General features: G+C 38.2%; 1 protein-coding gene across 1 annotated transcript in view; it reads left to right on the top strand.

The window, feature by feature from the left end:
• LOC100890436 (Fanconi anemia group M protein) overlaps positions 1 to 19603 on the top strand; it is a 35683-nt gene that overhangs the window by 5326 nt on the left and 10754 nt on the right. The window contains exons 4-17 of the mRNA XM_011673703.2: positions 131 to 303; positions 1826 to 1903; positions 2695 to 2853; positions 4086 to 4217; positions 4885 to 5311; positions 6203 to 6414; positions 7288 to 7494; positions 8733 to 9000; positions 9995 to 10140; positions 11929 to 15064; positions 15703 to 15905; positions 16481 to 16616; positions 17672 to 17793; positions 19032 to 19194. Of these exons, the coding sequence (XP_011672005.2) occupies positions 131 to 303; positions 1826 to 1903; positions 2695 to 2853; positions 4086 to 4217; positions 4885 to 5311; positions 6203 to 6414; positions 7288 to 7494; positions 8733 to 9000; positions 9995 to 10140; positions 11929 to 15064; positions 15703 to 15905; positions 16481 to 16616; positions 17672 to 17793; positions 19032 to 19194 (5562 nt within the window). The remainder of the gene's footprint in view (positions 1 to 130; positions 304 to 1825; positions 1904 to 2694; positions 2854 to 4085; positions 4218 to 4884; positions 5312 to 6202; positions 6415 to 7287; positions 7495 to 8732; positions 9001 to 9994; positions 10141 to 11928; positions 15065 to 15702; positions 15906 to 16480; positions 16617 to 17671; positions 17794 to 19031; positions 19195 to 19603) is intronic.

Genomic DNA, 19603 nt, shown 5'->3' with positions numbered 1-19603 from the left:
ATGGCCAAACAAAATGTAGGGGTCATTGACTTGGGATTAAGGGTCAAGGGTCATATCAAGGTCATGTCACACTCTCAATAGCACCATATATTATGAAATCTGACTATGCTTTCCATTTCTACTATGGCAGGAAACATGCATCCACCTGAAAGGAAGAAAAGTTGGCAGGTGCAGAGGGTGTTCTTCTTAACCCCTCAGGTCATGACCAATGACCTCAGTAGAAGGGCGTGTCCTGCAACCGACGTGAAGTGTGTCATAGTGGATGAGGCCCACAAAGCTCTTGGCAACCACGCTTACTGCCAGGTGAAGATGAACGCTTCCTTGTTTAAAGGCTTCGTTTAGCAATGTTAAATCTGAGATGCATGGCCCTACGTGTTTATCAGTGTCTGTGATATGGTGTAATATTGAAGCCCTGAAAAAAAATTGCACTTTAAAATGATCATGAAGTGCCTCAAAAAAGTAAAAGACTTTGAGTGACCGGTCTTGCCATACTCATTTTCCCCAATAGACTGTAGTGTTATAAAAACCATTAGGAAAACAAAAAATTTGATTTCGATTTCAAATCATAAATACTTTGATAGTCAGACAGGCGATTGGCTTGTAAAAGTCATGGAGTTCCTGATTGACGTAAAGGTTTATAATTATCATTGCAGCATGAGCTAAATCCAGGATTTTGTTTCAGAATCTGAGGCAATGTTACAGAGTCACTTTAATGCCACAGTCACACCTTCGAATCAACCCCAAATTGTCAGATTTTTAGCCATTTAGGTAATGGAATATAGTGTTTGGTCTGTTTCAGGTCTGATGTCGGTGTCATCTGTGTGACTGTGGTATTAATCACACTTTATGAAAATTATTATTTTAAACAAAAAATGTTTTGGTGCAGAAAGTCAGAAAAAGGGTGGGTAAGAACTCTCAAAATCTTTTAGAGCCCTTGTGATGTATTACCTGAAAGAAAAAAAAATCTGGAAATTTTGAAGATATGCATCTGGGAAAGTGATGACTTACACAGTTTTTCTTAAAGCCCCACTGTACTGCTTGTAGCTACTGGCTCCCTCTATATAGAAAACGAGCCTAATCGGTGACCATTGGTCCCCCATGATCCTCTTTTTCTTATGTTAATCGAGAGCTGAGTTGATGAGATAACCACCTGTCAGTAAGCACCCTGGGTGGTCTAATCCCTCCTAGCCAAACTAGTACAGACGGTCTTTAAACAGATTATAAATATATGGCATTTCACTTGTGTTCACTGCCCTGTCAATCTTACAGTAACATTCAGAACATTTCAGGCCTAACCCTTGGACTGTTTGCTTAAAATATCATTGTCATTGGCTCATAGCTCATGCCTATCATGAGAGCTGTATGCAGTGTCTAACTATCCAGGGGGGTGTTTCACAAAGACTAAGATTGACTTTAAGTTAGACTTAACTATGGCAGGCCGTTCATGCCACTGTTTGCCCTCACCATTTACTGGCATTGGTCTCTCAAGGGACTTACAAATCATGGTCACAAATCTACAGAATTTACATTTTTTGATAATTCATAAATGAAGGAAAAATATTATTTATAGATCATAATTGAGAGACCAATGGTGAGAGCAACCAGTGGCATGAATGGCCTGCCATATTGAAGTCCAACTTAAAGTCGATCTTAGTCTTTGTGAAACACCCCCCTGATAGATGAAGATGATAATACCCCACTGTAAAACATAAATGCAGCAATTTAGGTATAGACAACAATAGTGAACCCCTTCAGTTAACACTAACAGTGATAATGTGACTTTATGATTTTTTTTCTTCGTTTGTTCATTTCATCTCCCTCTAAGGTTGTACGTGAATTGTCAAAATACACCAGCCAGTTCAGGGTGCTAGCCCTTAGTGCAACACCAGGTGGGGACATAAAGGTGAGTTAAAGCCCCACTGCACTACTTATAGCTACTTGCGCCTTCTATACAACCAACAATGCCTAAGTAGTACCCGTATGATGCCCTTTTTCTTATTTCAATTGAGAGCTGATTTGATGAGATAACCACCTGCCAGTGACCTTGCAGAGAGGTCTAATCCCTCCATGCTAAACTAGTGCCGAGGGGCTTTAAAGTAGTATGCACAGACCAAAGACTTGGGCTGTGACTTCCAAAAAGAATTGTTTTCTTTTTTTCTTTGATTCTTAAGACTGATTTTTTTATTTTATAGTGACATTTCTTCGCAACCATTTAAGTAGGCCATTATCATAATATAACCACATGTAATGCATACGTCTTTGTGCCTCAATACCAACCACTTCAGTCACCCACCACAAAAAATTGTATTCCAATGGTCAGAATGAAAATTGCATACAATTTGTGTTGCCAACCTCTGGAATATCAGATGGATGAAACAATTCCTATTGAGGCACTTATTAAACAAAGACTTATAATAATATGGTTATTTATATAGCGCCGGTATCCGTCAGGTTCCGACGCTCATGGTGCTTTACACATATCACCCTGGTCGTAGCCAAGCTGCCAAACTTATGGATCAAACTTTTTTGTTTCTTCATATTATTTGCCTGTACTTGTAAAACAAATTGGCTTTCTATTCATTTGTACATACTCTGATGAGTTCAAGATGAAAAGCATAGATATGCCTTCTTCAACACTACTCTCCAGAATAAATGAGATACTTCCTTGACAATTCTCCATCTTTACCTTTACAGGCAGTTAATCAGGTCCTTAGCAACCTTCTAATATCTCACATTGAGATTCGATCGGAGGACTCGATAGATATCAAGCAGTACGTCCATGAACGGAAGGTGGAGAAAATAGTTGTTCCTCTCGGAGATGAGCTCAAGCAGGTCAAAGAACAGTATCTTCAGGTAACAACCCACAACCCTTTACTTCAATGCATTTTAGCTATAGTGAAATTCATTTGCTAACCCATGCAGTTCAGTGTCGCCTTTAAAGGTATAGACCAGTTTTGGAAACGCCCCCTCTCAAATAATGAAATGGAAGCTCTTATTACCAATCATATGAAAGAATATGTTTTGACTAATACGTGATGATACAAATTTTGCCAGGAAACCGCATACTAATTGATATATTTGGTAAATTACTATATCTATCCTGACTGGACAGATATTACATAGTCCCATATACCGGTACATCTTTCTGTGTACAGTGCTTGTAACTTTACCAAGACTGGGCCAAATTTCTTATCATTTTGATGATTCCAGAACCTTGCAGTACACACCAATACTTATATGCTAGATGATCAACCTTTTCTGATCGATTCCACAACCTTTCTTTTACAATGCAATCGCATGACCAGAACTGGTCTATAACTTTAAGCGTTGCTTTAGCATTATCTTTTGGTCCAGAGTATTATGAATTACATTTATATATGAGCAGAAGACCAAAAGTCATAGAAACTTTTTGTTTCTTTTGCAATACATTGTGCCGTTCATGAATTATAGCAATTTAATTGAAAATAAGCATTCAAGTATCTACGGTGGCAATGCAGAGTTGAATCCCTTCTTTTGTGTATATGTGTTGCATATTACATTTACTCTATGAATATATGTTCTGTCATCTGGAGGAGGGGGTGGAGTAGGTTGAGATGAGAATTTGAATAGAAGGCAAAAATATTCTTATTCTTCATGATAATATGAGAAGGTCATTTGAGACCATTACCTTAAAGGAAGGGTATTTAACCGACATCGCTAGCACTGCTGTAATGTATTTTCAATTTTCGTCTGTTGGTGGTGGCGTACGTAGAGCGATTTCCAGTTCCTGTCTCACAAAGGCTAATATCCTCTTTAAGTTGTACTTTACTATTGCAGGCCATTCATGCCACTATTTGCTCTTACCATTATGATCTTTAGATTAAAAAAAATCACCAAATATAAATTCTGTAGATTTGTGACCATGATTTGTACATCCCCTGAGAGACCAATGCCAGTAAATGGTGAGAGAAAACAGTGGCATGAGCGACCTGCCATAGTTAAGTCCAACTTCAAGTCAATCTTAGTCTTTGTGAAACACCCCCCAGTTCTTTAGAATTTGTTTGTATTCAATTGCCAAGAGTGTGCACTCTGTTCTCTCTTCCTAGATCATAAAAGTGTTTGTGAATCGGCTGGTGAGATGCCGTGCCCTTTTCTGTCGTGACCCCGAGACCCTGTCCAAATTCCAGATTCTGAAATCAAGAGAAGCCTTCAGGCAAGACCCACCACCAGAGATCACAGTGAGTTGTAGCACCTTAGTATCAGGCCTTATAATTACCCGATTTAAATCTGTTTTTACTGATCTTTTTGTTGTTGTTTTTTTTCCACCGTTTTTTTTTTTCCCTCCTGATTTTACTCCTTTTTCCCAATTTTTCCCTATTTTTCCCTATTTTCCCCCAATTTTCTTACTCGAAAGGGGGGGGAATGTTGTTAGATGCCACTTTCCCCCCCCCAAAATCCTTTTTTTGATTTTTACTCAAGGGGGGGGGGGGGTAAATCACTTTAACCCCTGTAGTATACCGTAGAATACAAGGCTTTTACAAGCCTAATCAATTTGTCACACCATGTAGTAATAATGATTAATAAATTCTAATGATTGTAAATTTATATTGCACGTTCTATACAGATATTCTTTATAACATGCATTATGATGTAACAAGAACAAAATGGAAAATTGTTGTCAATACTCTGAATTTCTTAATATTTTCATTAATTTGTTAGAGGTAATGAAACTTTGTTAGTTCTGAAAGTCCGGGCAATTTAAAGTGTTTGAAATTTTCTCAATTGAGAACTGATGGAATGATGCCCCAAATAAATATGATGACATCCCCAACCAAAGGAAACCATGGATAGGAACAACAGTGAGTTACACAGTCATGAATTTTAAGCAATTCTCTTTTTCATCAGGCTGCTAGGAGAGGTCCAATTGAGGGCGACTTTGCCATCTGCATGAGCCTGTATCATGGCTTTGAGCTTCTCCTTCAGCATGGGCAGCGCTCCCTCTACAGCTTCCTTCTCGGCACCATCGATGGGTCAAAGGGCAACGCTAGGAAACGGTCCGAGCTCATGCGGAACGCCGACTTTTCCAATCTCATCGAGACGCTGGAGGCAAAGTATGCAGGATCCATGAACACCAGTCACAATACCAGCCATAATACTTCCTCCCACAACTCCAGCGGATTGTTTACGTCCATGAGTTCTCCGTCGTCAAGGGCAACAGGGTCGAAGGGCATCGGTGGATGCAAAGAGGAAGTGGAGGAGTATGTCAGCAGCCACCCCAAGATAACAAAGCTGAAGGAAGTCGTTTTAGAACACTTTGAAAAGTTCACATCAGGTAAAGAAATGGAATTAAACTGCTGTACATTTTGAAGCTGTAAATCGAATGCCAATTTGTCAGTTACCATAGCAACAGAGTAAACACTTTACAAGGTGTGAATGTTTTGAATCTATTACCTTTCTACCCCCCTTCCAATCCATGGGTAATCGATCACACCAAAGAATAGAAATACTCTGTTTGAAATAAGAATTGTTTTTTCTCCCTTAAAAGGATAGATACAATGTATATGTATGTCATTTGTAAAAGTTGTTTGCATGGAAGATATTTAGAGTCATTTCAACAATGAAACTAAGAAAATGCATCAGTTTTACTTGTAGATGGTTGATTCTTATACTTAAAAACCTTGTCGCACAGAAGGCTGCAATCTTTACAAGCCAAAAAGTTTTAGAGAATCAAGTACTGCTCACAAATGTGCCTTTAGCAACAGGCAAATACGTAATGTGTGAATTTTATCTGTATATGAGTGAATGTGATTTTAAAGGGACTGGGTAACTTTGCCTCAGATTCTTAAAATTTTTCTGGATTTAGCTCATGCTGCAATCATAATTATAAACCTTTAGGTCATCGCCTGTCTGGTTATCAAGATATCTATGACTGGAATTAGACATTTCAGATTTCCTTTTCCTAACGGTTTTTATAACACTACAGTCTAATGGGGAAAATGAGTTTGGTAAAACCGGTCACTCAAAGATTTTACTTTTTTGAGGCACTTCATGATCATTTTGAAGTGCAATTTCTTTAGGGCTTTAGTATTACACCATAGCACAGACACTGATAACATGTAGGGCCATACATCTCAGATTTAACATTGTTAAACGATGCCTTAAATAGTTGCTGATCAAGGATATTTCCCAGCATGATTCTTATAATGTGATTTCAATTACCCAGACCACAAAGCAGAAGAAGGGCCGTCGACCAGCAGCAAGGCTCCTAGTAGACCCAGCACCAGAGTGATGATCTTTGCACAGTATCGTGATAGCGTCCAGGAGATTACCCACATGCTCAACCGTCACAGGCCTGCGGTGCGTTGCATGAGCTTTATAGGTCAGGCCTCAGCGGGGAAGAACACCAAAGGATTCTCACAGAAAGAACAGATCAGGGTAAGATGCTGCTTATAAGTATCGGCTTGCATGGTGATATCGATATACAGTAGGCTTGCGGTTGCACCATGTGAGAGAGGGAGGAGGATTGGGGAGACCTGGAAAGGACTCTCGGTAAACTTTTTTTCTTGAGGGTGTGTAGTCCTGAAAAGGACTGTTGGTAACCTCTCTTAGCTTACAGTTTTAAGGAGAACTATAGCGCTGCTTGGAGAGGATGGGTAGTAGGAGTGGCTCGACGTTTCGAACAGGTTGATTATCCGTCATCAGGAGGGATCAGAGTAATTCAAACACAATTCTCAAGTTCTTTCAGAAGTTTAGGGCCTTGTCTTATAAGGAGATGTTGTGGTCGATATAGATTGATCGCAATTCTATCATACCAGCGCAAACTTACAAACTCCTCTCTATCTTAATAGTGCATAGTTGTGATTGATATCAAGTTTTGAGAATTTGGATCAATCATAATTGTAATCAAGACAGGGTTCCGATTCTTAAACCATTCAGTATTTCAGTTGTGCCCAAAAAACAGTATTTTGAGCAAGATTATAGGTACTGCTGACACCTATGTGTAGGAGCAGTTCCTTTAATGCTATGAGCAAGCACTGATATCTGTAGCTTAGCTTAAGCCTGGGTGATATTAGAGAGCCTTGAGTATTTTGCATGAAAGATACAAGCATTATACAAGTAGCCAATATTAATTGCTATTATTTTTGTAATTATTGTCATTAAAACTCCAAATCACTCTTAAAATTAATTTGGTGCTCAACTTTTATTGAAGCTCTCATTTCTTGTGAAACAAATACTTTGTGTCAACCATGAAACCTCACTCACATGAAGACATTCAATCTTTTGTTCCCTCTCTGCTGTCAAATCCAGGTGGTCAGTGAGTTTAAAAATGGCGGCTACAACACCTTGGTCTCTACATGCGTTGGAGAGGAAGGGTTAGACATTGGTGATGTGGATCTGATTGTATGCTTTGATGCTCATAAGAGCCCTATCAGACTGGTCCAGAGGATGGGAAGGACCGGGAGGAAGCGAGAAGGCAGGATTGTCATGCTGGTGACAGAGGGCAAAGAAGCAGCAGTAAGTTCACTCAAACTTTACTACTGAAAGCATCATTTAACAATGTAAAATCTGAGATGCATGGCCCTACGTGTTATCAGTGTGTGTGATATGGTGTAATATTGAAGCCCTAAACAAATTGCGCTTCAAAATGATCATGAAGTTCCTCAAAAAAGTAAAAATCTTTGAGTGACCTGTTTTACCATACTCATTTTCCCCAATAGACTGCAGTGTTATGAAAACCGTTAGGAATTGCAACATTTGATTTCGATTTCCAATCATAGATATCTTGATAATCAGACAGGCGATCGGCTTGTAAATGTCATGGGATTCATGTGTGCCCTAAAGGTTTATAATTATGATTGCAGCATGAGCTAAATCAAGTTTTTTGTTGAAGGATCTGAGACAAAGTTACCGGATCCCTTTAAGAGGCTTGCTTACATATGAGATAGTCAAATGTGGCAGTTACTGCAGTGTGGATTTTATGTGTCCATGAATGGTAAATGGGGATGAGAAAAATCTATCTGCATGTAAACAGGTTCCCAAAAGAGTACAAACATATTTGCAGGTTGTAACATACAGAAATACGAGGCACACTTTAATTATGCATGCAAGAAAGTTTTAGATACTAACCAAATCTACTGAACTCGTTTTTCATCAAGATTCATGAAAATGGGGAAGTCATTGTTCAGGTTTAAAGTCACTCAGTAGTCAGCTCCCATGGGGAATTCGACACCGTTCAGGTATTACCCAATAACAGGTTTTGTCAATCACCTTCAGTTTTATGACCATTGGACCTTATGTAATGCTTTGCTTTGCCCGAAGACTCTCGAGCTCTTCGAGAGATTAGGGGGTAATTCTTGACTGGTTTGCTGTGTGCAGATTTGTAATCCCATTAATGGTATTTCCACCAAGTCTGGTGTCAGCGAATTATGGCCTTCTGCACATGGAAACTGACGTTCTACTCCCTTCAATGTGAGTATCTCCATTTCATGTTCATTGGGGTATACTTTAAGAGACAGCCATGTAAAATCATAACCCTCCCAGGTTCTGAATGATTTGATGATTCTTCTCCCATCTTGTTCCCTCCCTCCTGCAGATCTATGATCGCAGTCAGTATAGCAAGAAGGGGATCCACAGAGCCTTGCAGGGTAGCAATAAGTCCCTCCACCTCTACCCCTGCAGTCCAAGAATGGTTCCAACGGAGCTTAATGATGAATGATTTGATGATTCTTCTCCCATCTTGTTACCTCCCGCAGATCTATGATCGCAGTCAGTATAGCAAGAAGGGGATCCACAGAGCCTTGCAGGGTAACAACAAATCCCTCCACCTCTACCCCTGCAGTCCAAGAATGATCCCAAGAGGGCTCAACCCCACCGTTCATAAGATGAACATCAAGGTGGGAGAGTACCACAGCAAGCACAAAACCAAAATGGCTGCTCCTTCTTCCAGCCTCAACACCACCACCATCAAAAGCAAGAGGAAATCCAGTATGGGTGGAGATATATCCAGATTTCTCCAAGGAAGTAAGAGCATTGTGTAATAATAATTCTAGTGCATATTTTACCTGACTGCTAAGAAAGCATAAATGCTTGTTAGTTAGCAACCAGGGGACTGACGGCTTTAGGTCCTCTCTGAGGGACTTGGTAATGAGGGTTAATGCCTTACCAAAGGGCACTAGCGCATCGACTTGGTTTCGAACCTGGGTCGCCGGATTACGAGACCACTGCTCTACCAACTGAGCTATTGAGCCTCCGTTTCTAAGAGAAATATTCTTTTCCACACCATCCACATATTCTTCGAAAAGAACAGAATCGCCATCCATGATCGTATTCCTTACCCACTGATCTAAGAGAACCAAAATATATTAAGATTCCTAAGACAAAGGCTGGTATTCATAAAAGAGTACTAATTTTCACTCTTATTTGAACCCTGACTTTTAAATAGTCCATTGTCATATGGAGCACCAAGTGTCGTCCTCTTCATTGTATACAATGATACCCCTATTCTGTAACGAAATAAACACACAAAGATTATGTCAGAAATTAACTGGATTCATTGCATTATTCATTTTGTTACAGAATTGAAGTCATTTTTACATGATAAAGGTTATCTCTTTGTTTTTCATAAGTTCTATAAATTCTACAATTAAATAAAGACAATTTTCTACTGCACCTTCCCCCCCCCCCCAAAAAAAAAAATAATAATAATAATAATAACTCTTCACACTGACACAGATTTTAAAAAATATATTTATTGTGCATTGTTCTGTTGAAATATTTAAATACATCAAATAAACTAATCAAAATTCTTTATATTGCTGCCTTAAATATTGTCAATTCTTGGAAACAAAAATGATTTAATGTACAAAAGCACAATGGGTTTTACACAACACAGAAGAAAACATCGCTGAATATTATCATGAATCAAAAGTAAATGATATTTTTTAAAACAAAACTTTTAATCCGTTATACCAATCAATATAATGTTTCCTGTCTCGTATTATTCTATCTCTTAAAGCCAAAGCCGACGCTGCAGAGGATGTATTCCTTACCTATGAAGAGCTTGCCTTCTGGAACCTCCATTACAAGGTCGATCAAGAGGAGCTACTCAAAGCACCACAAAGAACTCAGTTCCTCTCCCTGAACAAGCAAGCAGTTCAAGAGGTAAATTTCAATTTAATGACATACTGATTTGCTTTGTATTTCTTTGAGAACACTGAAAGGATGTTAGAAAAAACAACATTTGTAGAATATTTACTGACTCTGATGGGGATATGAAACCATATTACCTGAGGATGATATTATCAAGGGCAATGTTGTTTTATGTAATCACCAAAATGAGCCACTCATTATTATTTTAATCTATCCTATTTTTATTATAATAGTATCAGGTACAAGATCCTGGATGTTAGACAAAAGACAGTAATATAATCTGATATTTTTTTGGACTTTTTTTTTGGAGGGGGGGGGGGGGGTCTTCTTTTGAGGTACCTTATTACATTATATCATCAACAACTTTGCATAAAGGACTCAAAAGTGATTGAATAAAAAGAAAAAATATGTGTATAGAGTGAGAGAGATAAAATAAAGTATACAAATGCATTAAAGATTAACTTAAAGCCCCACGGCACTAGTTTGGCATGTAGGAATTAGACCTACCTGCAAGTTCACTGGCAGGTGGTTATCTCATCAAATCAGCTCTCAATTAACATAAGAAAAAAGGGCATCATGGGGGATCAACAGGTACCGCTTAGGCATTGTTGGCTGTGTAGAGGGCGCAAGTAGCTATAATTAGTGCAGTGGGGCTTTAAAACAGATCTTTCTTCAGAGTACTTATTATATCAACTCTTTTGGGGTTTTACATTGCCTAGTGGCATAAGTCATAAAAACCATTTTTTAATGTCATCTAAATTGAATGACTGTTAAAGGATTTACTTCCAAAGTGATCTAGCATATATACTTTTAAAAATGCATACTGTGCATAGATAATCAATACATTTGTGAACATAAAATCTGAGTCATCAATGTTTAAACCAATTATCAAGAATACTTAATATTACCAGGTACAATATATTCTTTGTGACAAATTTAGGAATAGGGCTTGTAACTGGCAAAAACAAGGGAATAGGATTTTACTGTTGCTGGATTTCTTAAATACTTTAAAAGCAATACCAAGTGTTTTACCAGGTGTGCACTTTGTTCTGATTAATGGCTGCCATAGCTTTATCTAGGGTTAAAAATACCAAACTGCTGTGGGACCCCATAGGGACATAGTATTATAATAACTTTTATAACAGATTATTAACTGTATCAGACATCTGAGCAGGGCAATTTTTAAATGAGGTTTGATGGATAAGCCATCAGGCGAAAAAAATATTATTGACCGCTCAGAAAAGTCAATCTGATTTTGTGTGTAATTTGCCGGTCAATACGGTTATACAGTAAACTAATGAACAAATATTATTGCTCGATCTGAAAAGTCAATGGCAAAATGCGTGTTAAACTAGTGAGCAATAGTGAGCCAGTTGTAATTTACATCGCGCATCAGCTACTGTAATTTACATCGCGCATCGCGTATAAGATAATGCGCACTTTGCGCGAACTCTATTGTGACATAACAACCACACCCTAGACACACTGTTTGCAGTGTATCAAAAATTTGTCAAGCTCTGGATGCACAGTGCTGGTTTGACAATGTTTTTGCAACTTCTAGTGTTAGGAAACCCTGTGCAGTGTAGGCTACATAATTTAAGAGTATAAGATAGTATGAGTTTCTTGTTTGCTCTAGATGTCTGATGTGGTTAATAATAGTAATATTGACTGCCTAATTCAGGGCAATACGACTTGTCATATATCACCCTCACCTTCGGGGCGACATATGTCGTATTGCCCGGAAGGCAGTCAATATTACTTAAATATAACTAATATTCATTAATCTTGTCTTCCCTACAGGTTTCCTTGCCAAATGACAAGGAGCTGTCACTTAACTCCTTTGCAGAGTGGCAAACTAACAAGCAGCTGACCCACAAGGTTTCCCATTCACGACGCTGCGATGTCTTTGTGGAAATGATGGAATTCCTTGAGATACAAGGTCACACCGAAGACGAGGATATCTATGGGGCAGAAATGGTGCTTTACTTGGATGAAGGGGATGTACTGAGAAAGAAGGAAACAGAGAAGAAAGGAAAGGAGGGGATCCTGAGATACTGTTCTCAGGAAGGCAAGAAAAAGAAGGATAAGGACATAGTCGTAGATGAAAATGAAGGAGATTGCAATCAAAATGAAAGGACTAGCAAATCAAAGAAAAGGGCGAGAGGTCAGAAGAAAGTAAAGAGTACATCTTCAGAAGCAGAACTTCTTGGTAGTGATGATGATCTTCCTGCTGTGGACCTCTTCAGTGAACCTAGTGAAAGACAAGACAGAAACTCAGAAAAGACTGAGAAGCACAAAGGTAAAACAGACAGGAAGAAGAGCAAAAAGTCATCTGATGATGGGAGCAGTAGTGATGGGAAGGCAGGAGGCAGGAGGAACAGTAAAAGTCCAAGGGGTGGGCAAGACAGCAGACTAAAGAGAAAACCGATACCGTTGCCGTGTGATTCCGATGAGGATGATTTTGACACTGACAGGAGAAGTGTTACCCCTCCAAGACTTCTCGGTGCTAGTACAACAGGTGAACTTCATCAACCGAAAGTGGTTAAAACGGAAGAGAGATCGACTGGTCCAGATCAGGATGGACTCCAGGACGAACCTATGGACACTGCGAGTGATGATGACCAGGCTGAACTGCCTTTGAAACCTTGCACAGCTCCTACAAGCAGCCCGTCCAAGAATCACCAGGAGTGTGCCAAGAGTGACACGTCTTTGAATACTTCTGATATCTTTCTCTCTTGCACCCAAGCCTTCAGAGCCCCTGTGGTTCCTTCAGGGGCATCAAGAAAGGACAAAGGTAGATGTGAAAGTACAAGTGATGACGGAGAAGATGACCTGATGCCACCCCCTCCACCTTCCCTCTCTGGTCTTGATCTTCTGGATGATATTGATCTGTCATTCAATGCCTCACAACTTGCCAGAGAAGACACATGGAAAAGGAGTTCACCAAAGAAAGAGCCTCACAAACCAGGGATAGGAGTAGATCCTGATGAACCTCTGATTGCTTCATCTCTTGGAATGAATGATAAAGGCAGCCTGGAATGGGAAGAGCATGAAGAGGAACAAAACACAAGGACAAAACATGTTACAAGTGAAATGCTCTGTAGCTCAATACAAGATGAGAATAGAACTGATATCAGCAGTGCAGTAAGACGTGGCAGAACTTATGGTACGGATATAGAGTCGGGTGCTGTTAGTCCAAATAGTGATAAGCCTAGGAATAAAAATGTAATAAATCATAGAAAATTCCTAGAGGCTGGCATTCAGAAAGTAGGTGAAGTTGTCTCCAACAAAGAGAAAGGCTCTATCACTGCAGAAGAAACTGGTGATGAGGAGGAGATGAAAAATATTGCAGTTGAGCTTGTGGAGGCGTGGGACAACTTTGAGGGGGATATCTTTGACGATGATGATGTTGATGATGAGCCTGTATCCAATAACATGACCAAATCTCCGGTCATTTCACCAAAAAGTAAGCAAGTTGTAAGAAGAACAGTGGATATTAAGAATGGTTCCATGGCTATTAAATCACTTGAAGCCTATTCTGAAGAAGACACAGACCAGAGAACTGGATTCAAAGTTTCCGCAGCATCTCATGGTATTAGACCATGCACCAACTCAGAACCGCAGAAGAAGTTACCCATAGAGGCCAGACAAAGCTCTGTAACACCAGAGAGGTCAGTAAACAGGTCGGATCATGACCAAGAGATAAGAGGTGCTGCTGTTTGCAGCCCCGGCAATGAACTTCTGAAAATCCAACCACAACTCAAACATGCAAGCACAGGAGAAAATAAGATAAAGCTTACACAACAACCCAAGTTTGATCTGGGTTTTGACTTTGGCGATTTTTTCGATATGGACGATATGGATGATGAGGCCTTTGACGAGATTGGAATTGTCCCTCCTTCGCCTCAGGTCAGCCAGAAGAGGTCAGGGTTCATGGCGATGTCACAAGTGTCAAAGTCTACAATCAGGCCAGAAATTGGCGCAAGGAATCATCACCGAGTCACAGCTGTAGCTTCATCTGTTGAATCCAAAGTGAATGAAGGAATTAAGAAACAAGAATTCAAGCCTAAAGGTAGTCCAACTCCTCAGAATCAATTCAGTTCAGCAAGAGAAGCAGCTGCTTTTGGTGATGAAATTCATGCTTTGGAAGCATCCAAAATATCTAAGATAGAAGGCAAGGCGCCTTCCTTGAGTAGGTTTAAGCGTAACCCGATGCATTCTGTAAACCCAAATAATCTCCAAGCGATGGAGTCTTTGGCGCCACAAAAGAAAGTAGAGACATCTCCCGAGAGGTCTGGTAAAACGTGCATGGATACAACAGTGAAGATGGAGCAACACCCTGTAGCTTCAACTCCAGTATTGTCAGATGTCCCAAGGGGTGGTCTGAGGCATCAAGGTAGTACTGTATCCCCTATTGGACAGTCTGGTCAAGGAGATGGACAGTCTGGTCAAAGAGATGTTAAACAGGTGGAGACTCCTAGCTCACATCTGCAGAAGGCAAAACCCTTAGGTACACAGCGCAGCAGGCTCAGTATCAAGAGAAAGGATGGTGCAGGACCGAAGCAAAGTGCCGGATCATCCATCCCAGATCAGTCTTCCAGACCGGCAGCTCTTCCTGGCAAGAGGAAAAGTTCCCCTCTAGTTGATGAAGGACACTTTGAAGATACCTTAGTATCCAATCCTCTGAAAAGGCCAAAGACATCCTCCAAGCAAGAAACCAGCCTTTCGCTTGACAAAACAGAAGGGTATGGCATGAAGCCATCTTTGGGACATGGAGGTGGGAAGATGGTAGAGAAAGATGATATTCACCTACTTCTTGAAGACATTGATTGGGAAGAATCTCTCGTAGCCGATGACACGCTTACAAAACCTGGAAAAGGGATTCATAGATTGGAAAGTATCAGAGATGCTACGGGTACCACAAAATCTAAGACAGGTGAGATTTAATGGTTCCTTTATATTGCTCTTTTGAAAGTTTCTTACTTTTACTTTTGAAGACTTACTTAAATTATTGCTTTAGAATTATTATGTGAAGGATAATAGACTAATGTACTTATGAATGTTTTAATATGAACTGGCCATTGTTCGGTGGAGCGATTAGTAGTAAAAATGTGTAAAATGATTTGATATGTTCTCAAATTTAATTGAAACTATCAAATATTCTACTGTGGAATGGACTTTGTTACATGAACTTGAACTGAAACAATACGTTTGACGCTGTGTATTTTTACAGTAATTAAAAAAAAATGATAACCATTGTAATGCAATCGGTGTGTTTATTATAGTTGTATCTGTCAACTTTTCACCTGATGCACCTTTCAATGGACAATTTAATATTGAGGTCGGGAAGTAGGAAATGCTGCCAAAACTTAAGTGGAATATTGTTATGTAAGAAAATGGAACCATAGATATTACCTTGTTATATTTAAAACTTGTTTTATTAGGGCTCTAAATAGAAGTGGGACTGACATAAATCACTGTGTCATAATAAAAGTTTTGTTCTAACAGTACTCTTTATAACAAATTTCCGCTGTTCATTTATCTTGTACTTTTTCTCATTCTCCTTTTTTAAAGGCTCCCATTCTTCCGACGATGATGATACTAATCTTCGCCTACATCATGAAGATAATGATGAAGAGAGTGATGACAGTGAAGATATCATTGGAAGAGTTGCTAAGAAGAAAAGAGCTGTGGTATTGACGTCACCTGACACACCCACAACATTTAAGACACCACTTCGCTCACGTCATGCTGTAACACCATTATCTGTCAAAGAGGTAAAGTGTCTTAGGATCATGTATTTTTGACCACTCTGTCGTCAAATTATGTGATGCCTTATACAGTAACATAATGAATTGACACATGGATAATTCTTCGACCTGTATCTTCATGTAGCAAAATTTGATTATTATTCTAAAAATGATGCAAATTTTGACCAAATAGACCAGTTCACATTTAGCACATGTCCCAAATGACCCTGAATATCCACAGATCTTCAAAATATGAAGAGGTCCCACTTTGTACATTTTGAAATAAGCACTCCTACAGCGATGAAGGTACTACATAAATAGCCTTTGTTTCCCCTTTTCAAAGAATACTTCCACCTGTGTATCATGGAGTGCACTGCTTGTGCATAAATGAATAATGATTACATAACTTTCATGAGCAGTATTTTGTCTCTGTGTATTTTTCACAATGTAGTTTACAAAGACCTTTATCTGCTCATGCTCAGACTTCAACCAGGAAGATTACACTTTAGGTGTTCATGATTTATGTGATACATGGTAACTTACAGGACATGAAATGATCAAATACCGTGGATTGATCCATGTATTTTGTTTCCTACATGCAGAAGTGTGTTCATGTCTTGTCTGGCTCCTCTTCAGACGATTCTTTCTTCATCATTCAGCCTAAGAAGAGAAAAGCTAGGAAGATACTTGATATGAGTAGTAGCATCATAATACCAGAAGAAGACGATGACTTTCAAGGTATACCATTATTGATGATGTTGCTGTTTACTATGAATCAGGCCTGATAAAAACCTGATTTAAAAAAAAAAATTACCCTATTTTTTTTTAAATCCTATTTTTTTTCTTTTTTATACTTCCTAATTTTATCCCGATTTTCCCTTATTTTCTCTATTCTCCCCTATTTTTCCCTATTATTTCCCAATTTTTCTTACTAAAAAGGGGGGAATGTTGTTAGATGCCATTTCCCCCCCCCCCTCCCCCCCCCCCCCCGAACCCTCTTCTTTTTTTTTAGTGCTCACTATCATCCCTGCTATGAATGGAATTAATTGTATAATATTTTTATAAAACCTAATTGCATTGTAAAGAAGTAGTACTGAATTATAATTATGTTACATTTCAGCATCTGATTTGAAAATTAAAAAAACACTTTTTTTTTTTTTTTTTCTAGTTATTTTTTCTTACACTTATACTTGTAAATGCTAGAAATTACTGAATTATAATGAAAGATTATGAATGATTATGAATGATAATGAGGTAGTTAACCGCTATTGTATTATAATTACAATTTTGGAAAAGATTTTGAAAAGTGGTTAGGATCAGAATTTTGATTCTTTAAGATTAAAGATATTTTGTCCCTTTTGCAAACCTGAAAACCTGAAGTTCCATGAATCCATTGGAATATTCAAGAGGTCTAAGTATCACACAATATCTGAAGGATATATTTTAAGCACTTGCCAAGTTTGAAGTTTGCTCAAGTCTGCAAGACAGACTTTCTGCTTTAATGATTGCTTATTCAAACCAGAGCCATCTATACACAGAGTTTGGCCAACCCGTTCGAGTTAGACACAATATGGTGACTACTGCTATGTTGGGCAAGCACAAAACAAAAGAATATACGCCATGTTGTGACCCAGTGAAACCAAGTTGGCCAAACTCTGTTTATAGATGGCTCTGGTTTAAACCAATCAAAAGTTGTGACCAAAAGAAGATGCATACAGTATATGCATTATTCATGCTGTCTCAGATTTAATTTGATATGTTGCATCTGTTTGGTTTCTGCAAATGCCCTTTAGACCCTGCGAAGCAGATTGTGCAAGCTAAGGTGGTCAGGAACATTGAAGGAGAGCACAGGAGAGATGATGTTCCACTCAAGCAAAGAATAGAAATGAAGGAAAGGAGAAATAAACACAAGAAGGTTAGTATCAAGTTTGGTTTGATAACATCCCTGGGGATTGTTTCACAAAGACTAAGATTGACTTTAAATCTACAGAATGTACATTTTTTTTTATAGTTCATTATTGAAGGAAAAAATATTATCTAAAGATCATAATTGAAAGACCAATAGTGAGAGCAACTAGTGGCATGAATGGCCTGCCGTAGTTAAGTCCAACTTTAAGCTGATCTTAATCTTTGTGAAACACCCCCAGGAATATGTTTATTTATATACTTATGAGTGATAATAAAATTATTTCATGAGTTGAAAGCTGCAGCTGTTCTATTCAACAAGGCATAGCTGAGATGAATGTAACCTTGCATCTTGAATTACACAGTTTTTCCATGTCATAAATGAAAAGCATTAAATATCTGTTTTGTGTAACACAAAAAGGTATCATCACAAATATAATTTTAGGATGTACTTTATCCTAGACATTAATCTTAGAATATAGAAATAATACAAAAACAATTTTAGTTGAAAAAATACATGAATATCTTAGACATGTATCTTAGAATATAAAAATGATTTACAGATGAAGTTTTAAGTATCGCCTCATTTTAGTAAAGAATTGAAAATTATTTTTTTAGTTGTAGAAATGTGTTGTTATTATGTCACAATAGCATTGAATGGTTTCTTGAAAATATGACAGCCAAAAGGCTGCATTACATTCAGTTTACATGAAACACGTAGCAATTTAAAAACAATTTTTTCATGATGGAAACAAGAATAGATTGAAAAGATAAAGATATATGTAACAAAAACTATGAATAACCTGATATTCCGAAAGTCATCATATTACATGTAAGCTGTCAACTCTTTCTTATGGTGGTTGCTCTTTCTGCAAAGCTTCTGCTGAATTTTGGAACAAACTACCTTTAAATGTCAAAAACTGTCAGACTGTTTACCAATTCAAAACTTGTCTTAAGACACATTTATTCAAAATTGCTTTTGATGATTAACTTACTCTGTTCACATTGATGTATATTGATGTATATATATATATACATCAATGTGAACCGAGTAAGTTAATTAATGTGTAGGTTTATTTGCATTTTCTTTTTGTTTTGTTTAATATGTAATTGTTTATCATTGTATTTTGTTTGTTATAGCGCTTAAAGACTTTGGTGGTAAGTGCTTTATAAGCACCATTATTATTATTATTATTATTATTATTATTGTGTAACTTTGTAATTTTATAATTCTCCAACCGTAAACAGTCATCGAATCGCCATCATAAAGCAGCACATTTCCTGGATGAAGAAGCAGAGGTGTCTGAGGATGAAGAGTGCTCGTCTGACGAAGATGACTCGGATCTTGATAACTCCTTGGAAGGCTTCATTAATAATGCTTCTCAATCCAGCCAAACAACATGCCCACATGGTCAGTCAGTCAGTCATCCTTCAACTTCACAATCACACCTATTAAGAGAGACTGGTACCAGACCAATAAAACAGTTAGATTTAAAGGGATTGGGTAACTTTGTCTCTGATTCTGAAACAAAATCTTTGATTTAGCTCATGCTGCAATGATAATTATATACCTTTAGGTCAGTCAGCAATCCCATGACTTTTACAAGCCGATCGCCTGTCTGATTATCAAGATATTTATGATTAGATCAAAATCAAATTTTGCCTTTTCCTAACGGTTTTCATAACACTACAGTCTATCGGGAAAAACAAGTATGGTAAATCTGGTCACTCAAAGATTTTTACTTTGTTGAGGCACTTGTTGATCAATTTGAAGCGCAATTTTGTTATGGCTTCAATATTACACCATATCACAGACACTG

This window comes from Strongylocentrotus purpuratus, unplaced genomic scaffold (genome assembly GCF_000002235.5).
Source record: "Strongylocentrotus purpuratus isolate Spur 01 unplaced genomic scaffold, Spur_5.0 spur5_scaffold_5, whole genome shotgun sequence".
NCBI lineage: Eukaryota > Metazoa > Echinodermata > Echinoidea > Camarodonta > Strongylocentrotidae > Strongylocentrotus > Strongylocentrotus purpuratus.
The sequence above is the reverse complement of the archived record's forward strand: the minus strand, read 5'-3'. Positions and strand labels throughout refer to the sequence as shown.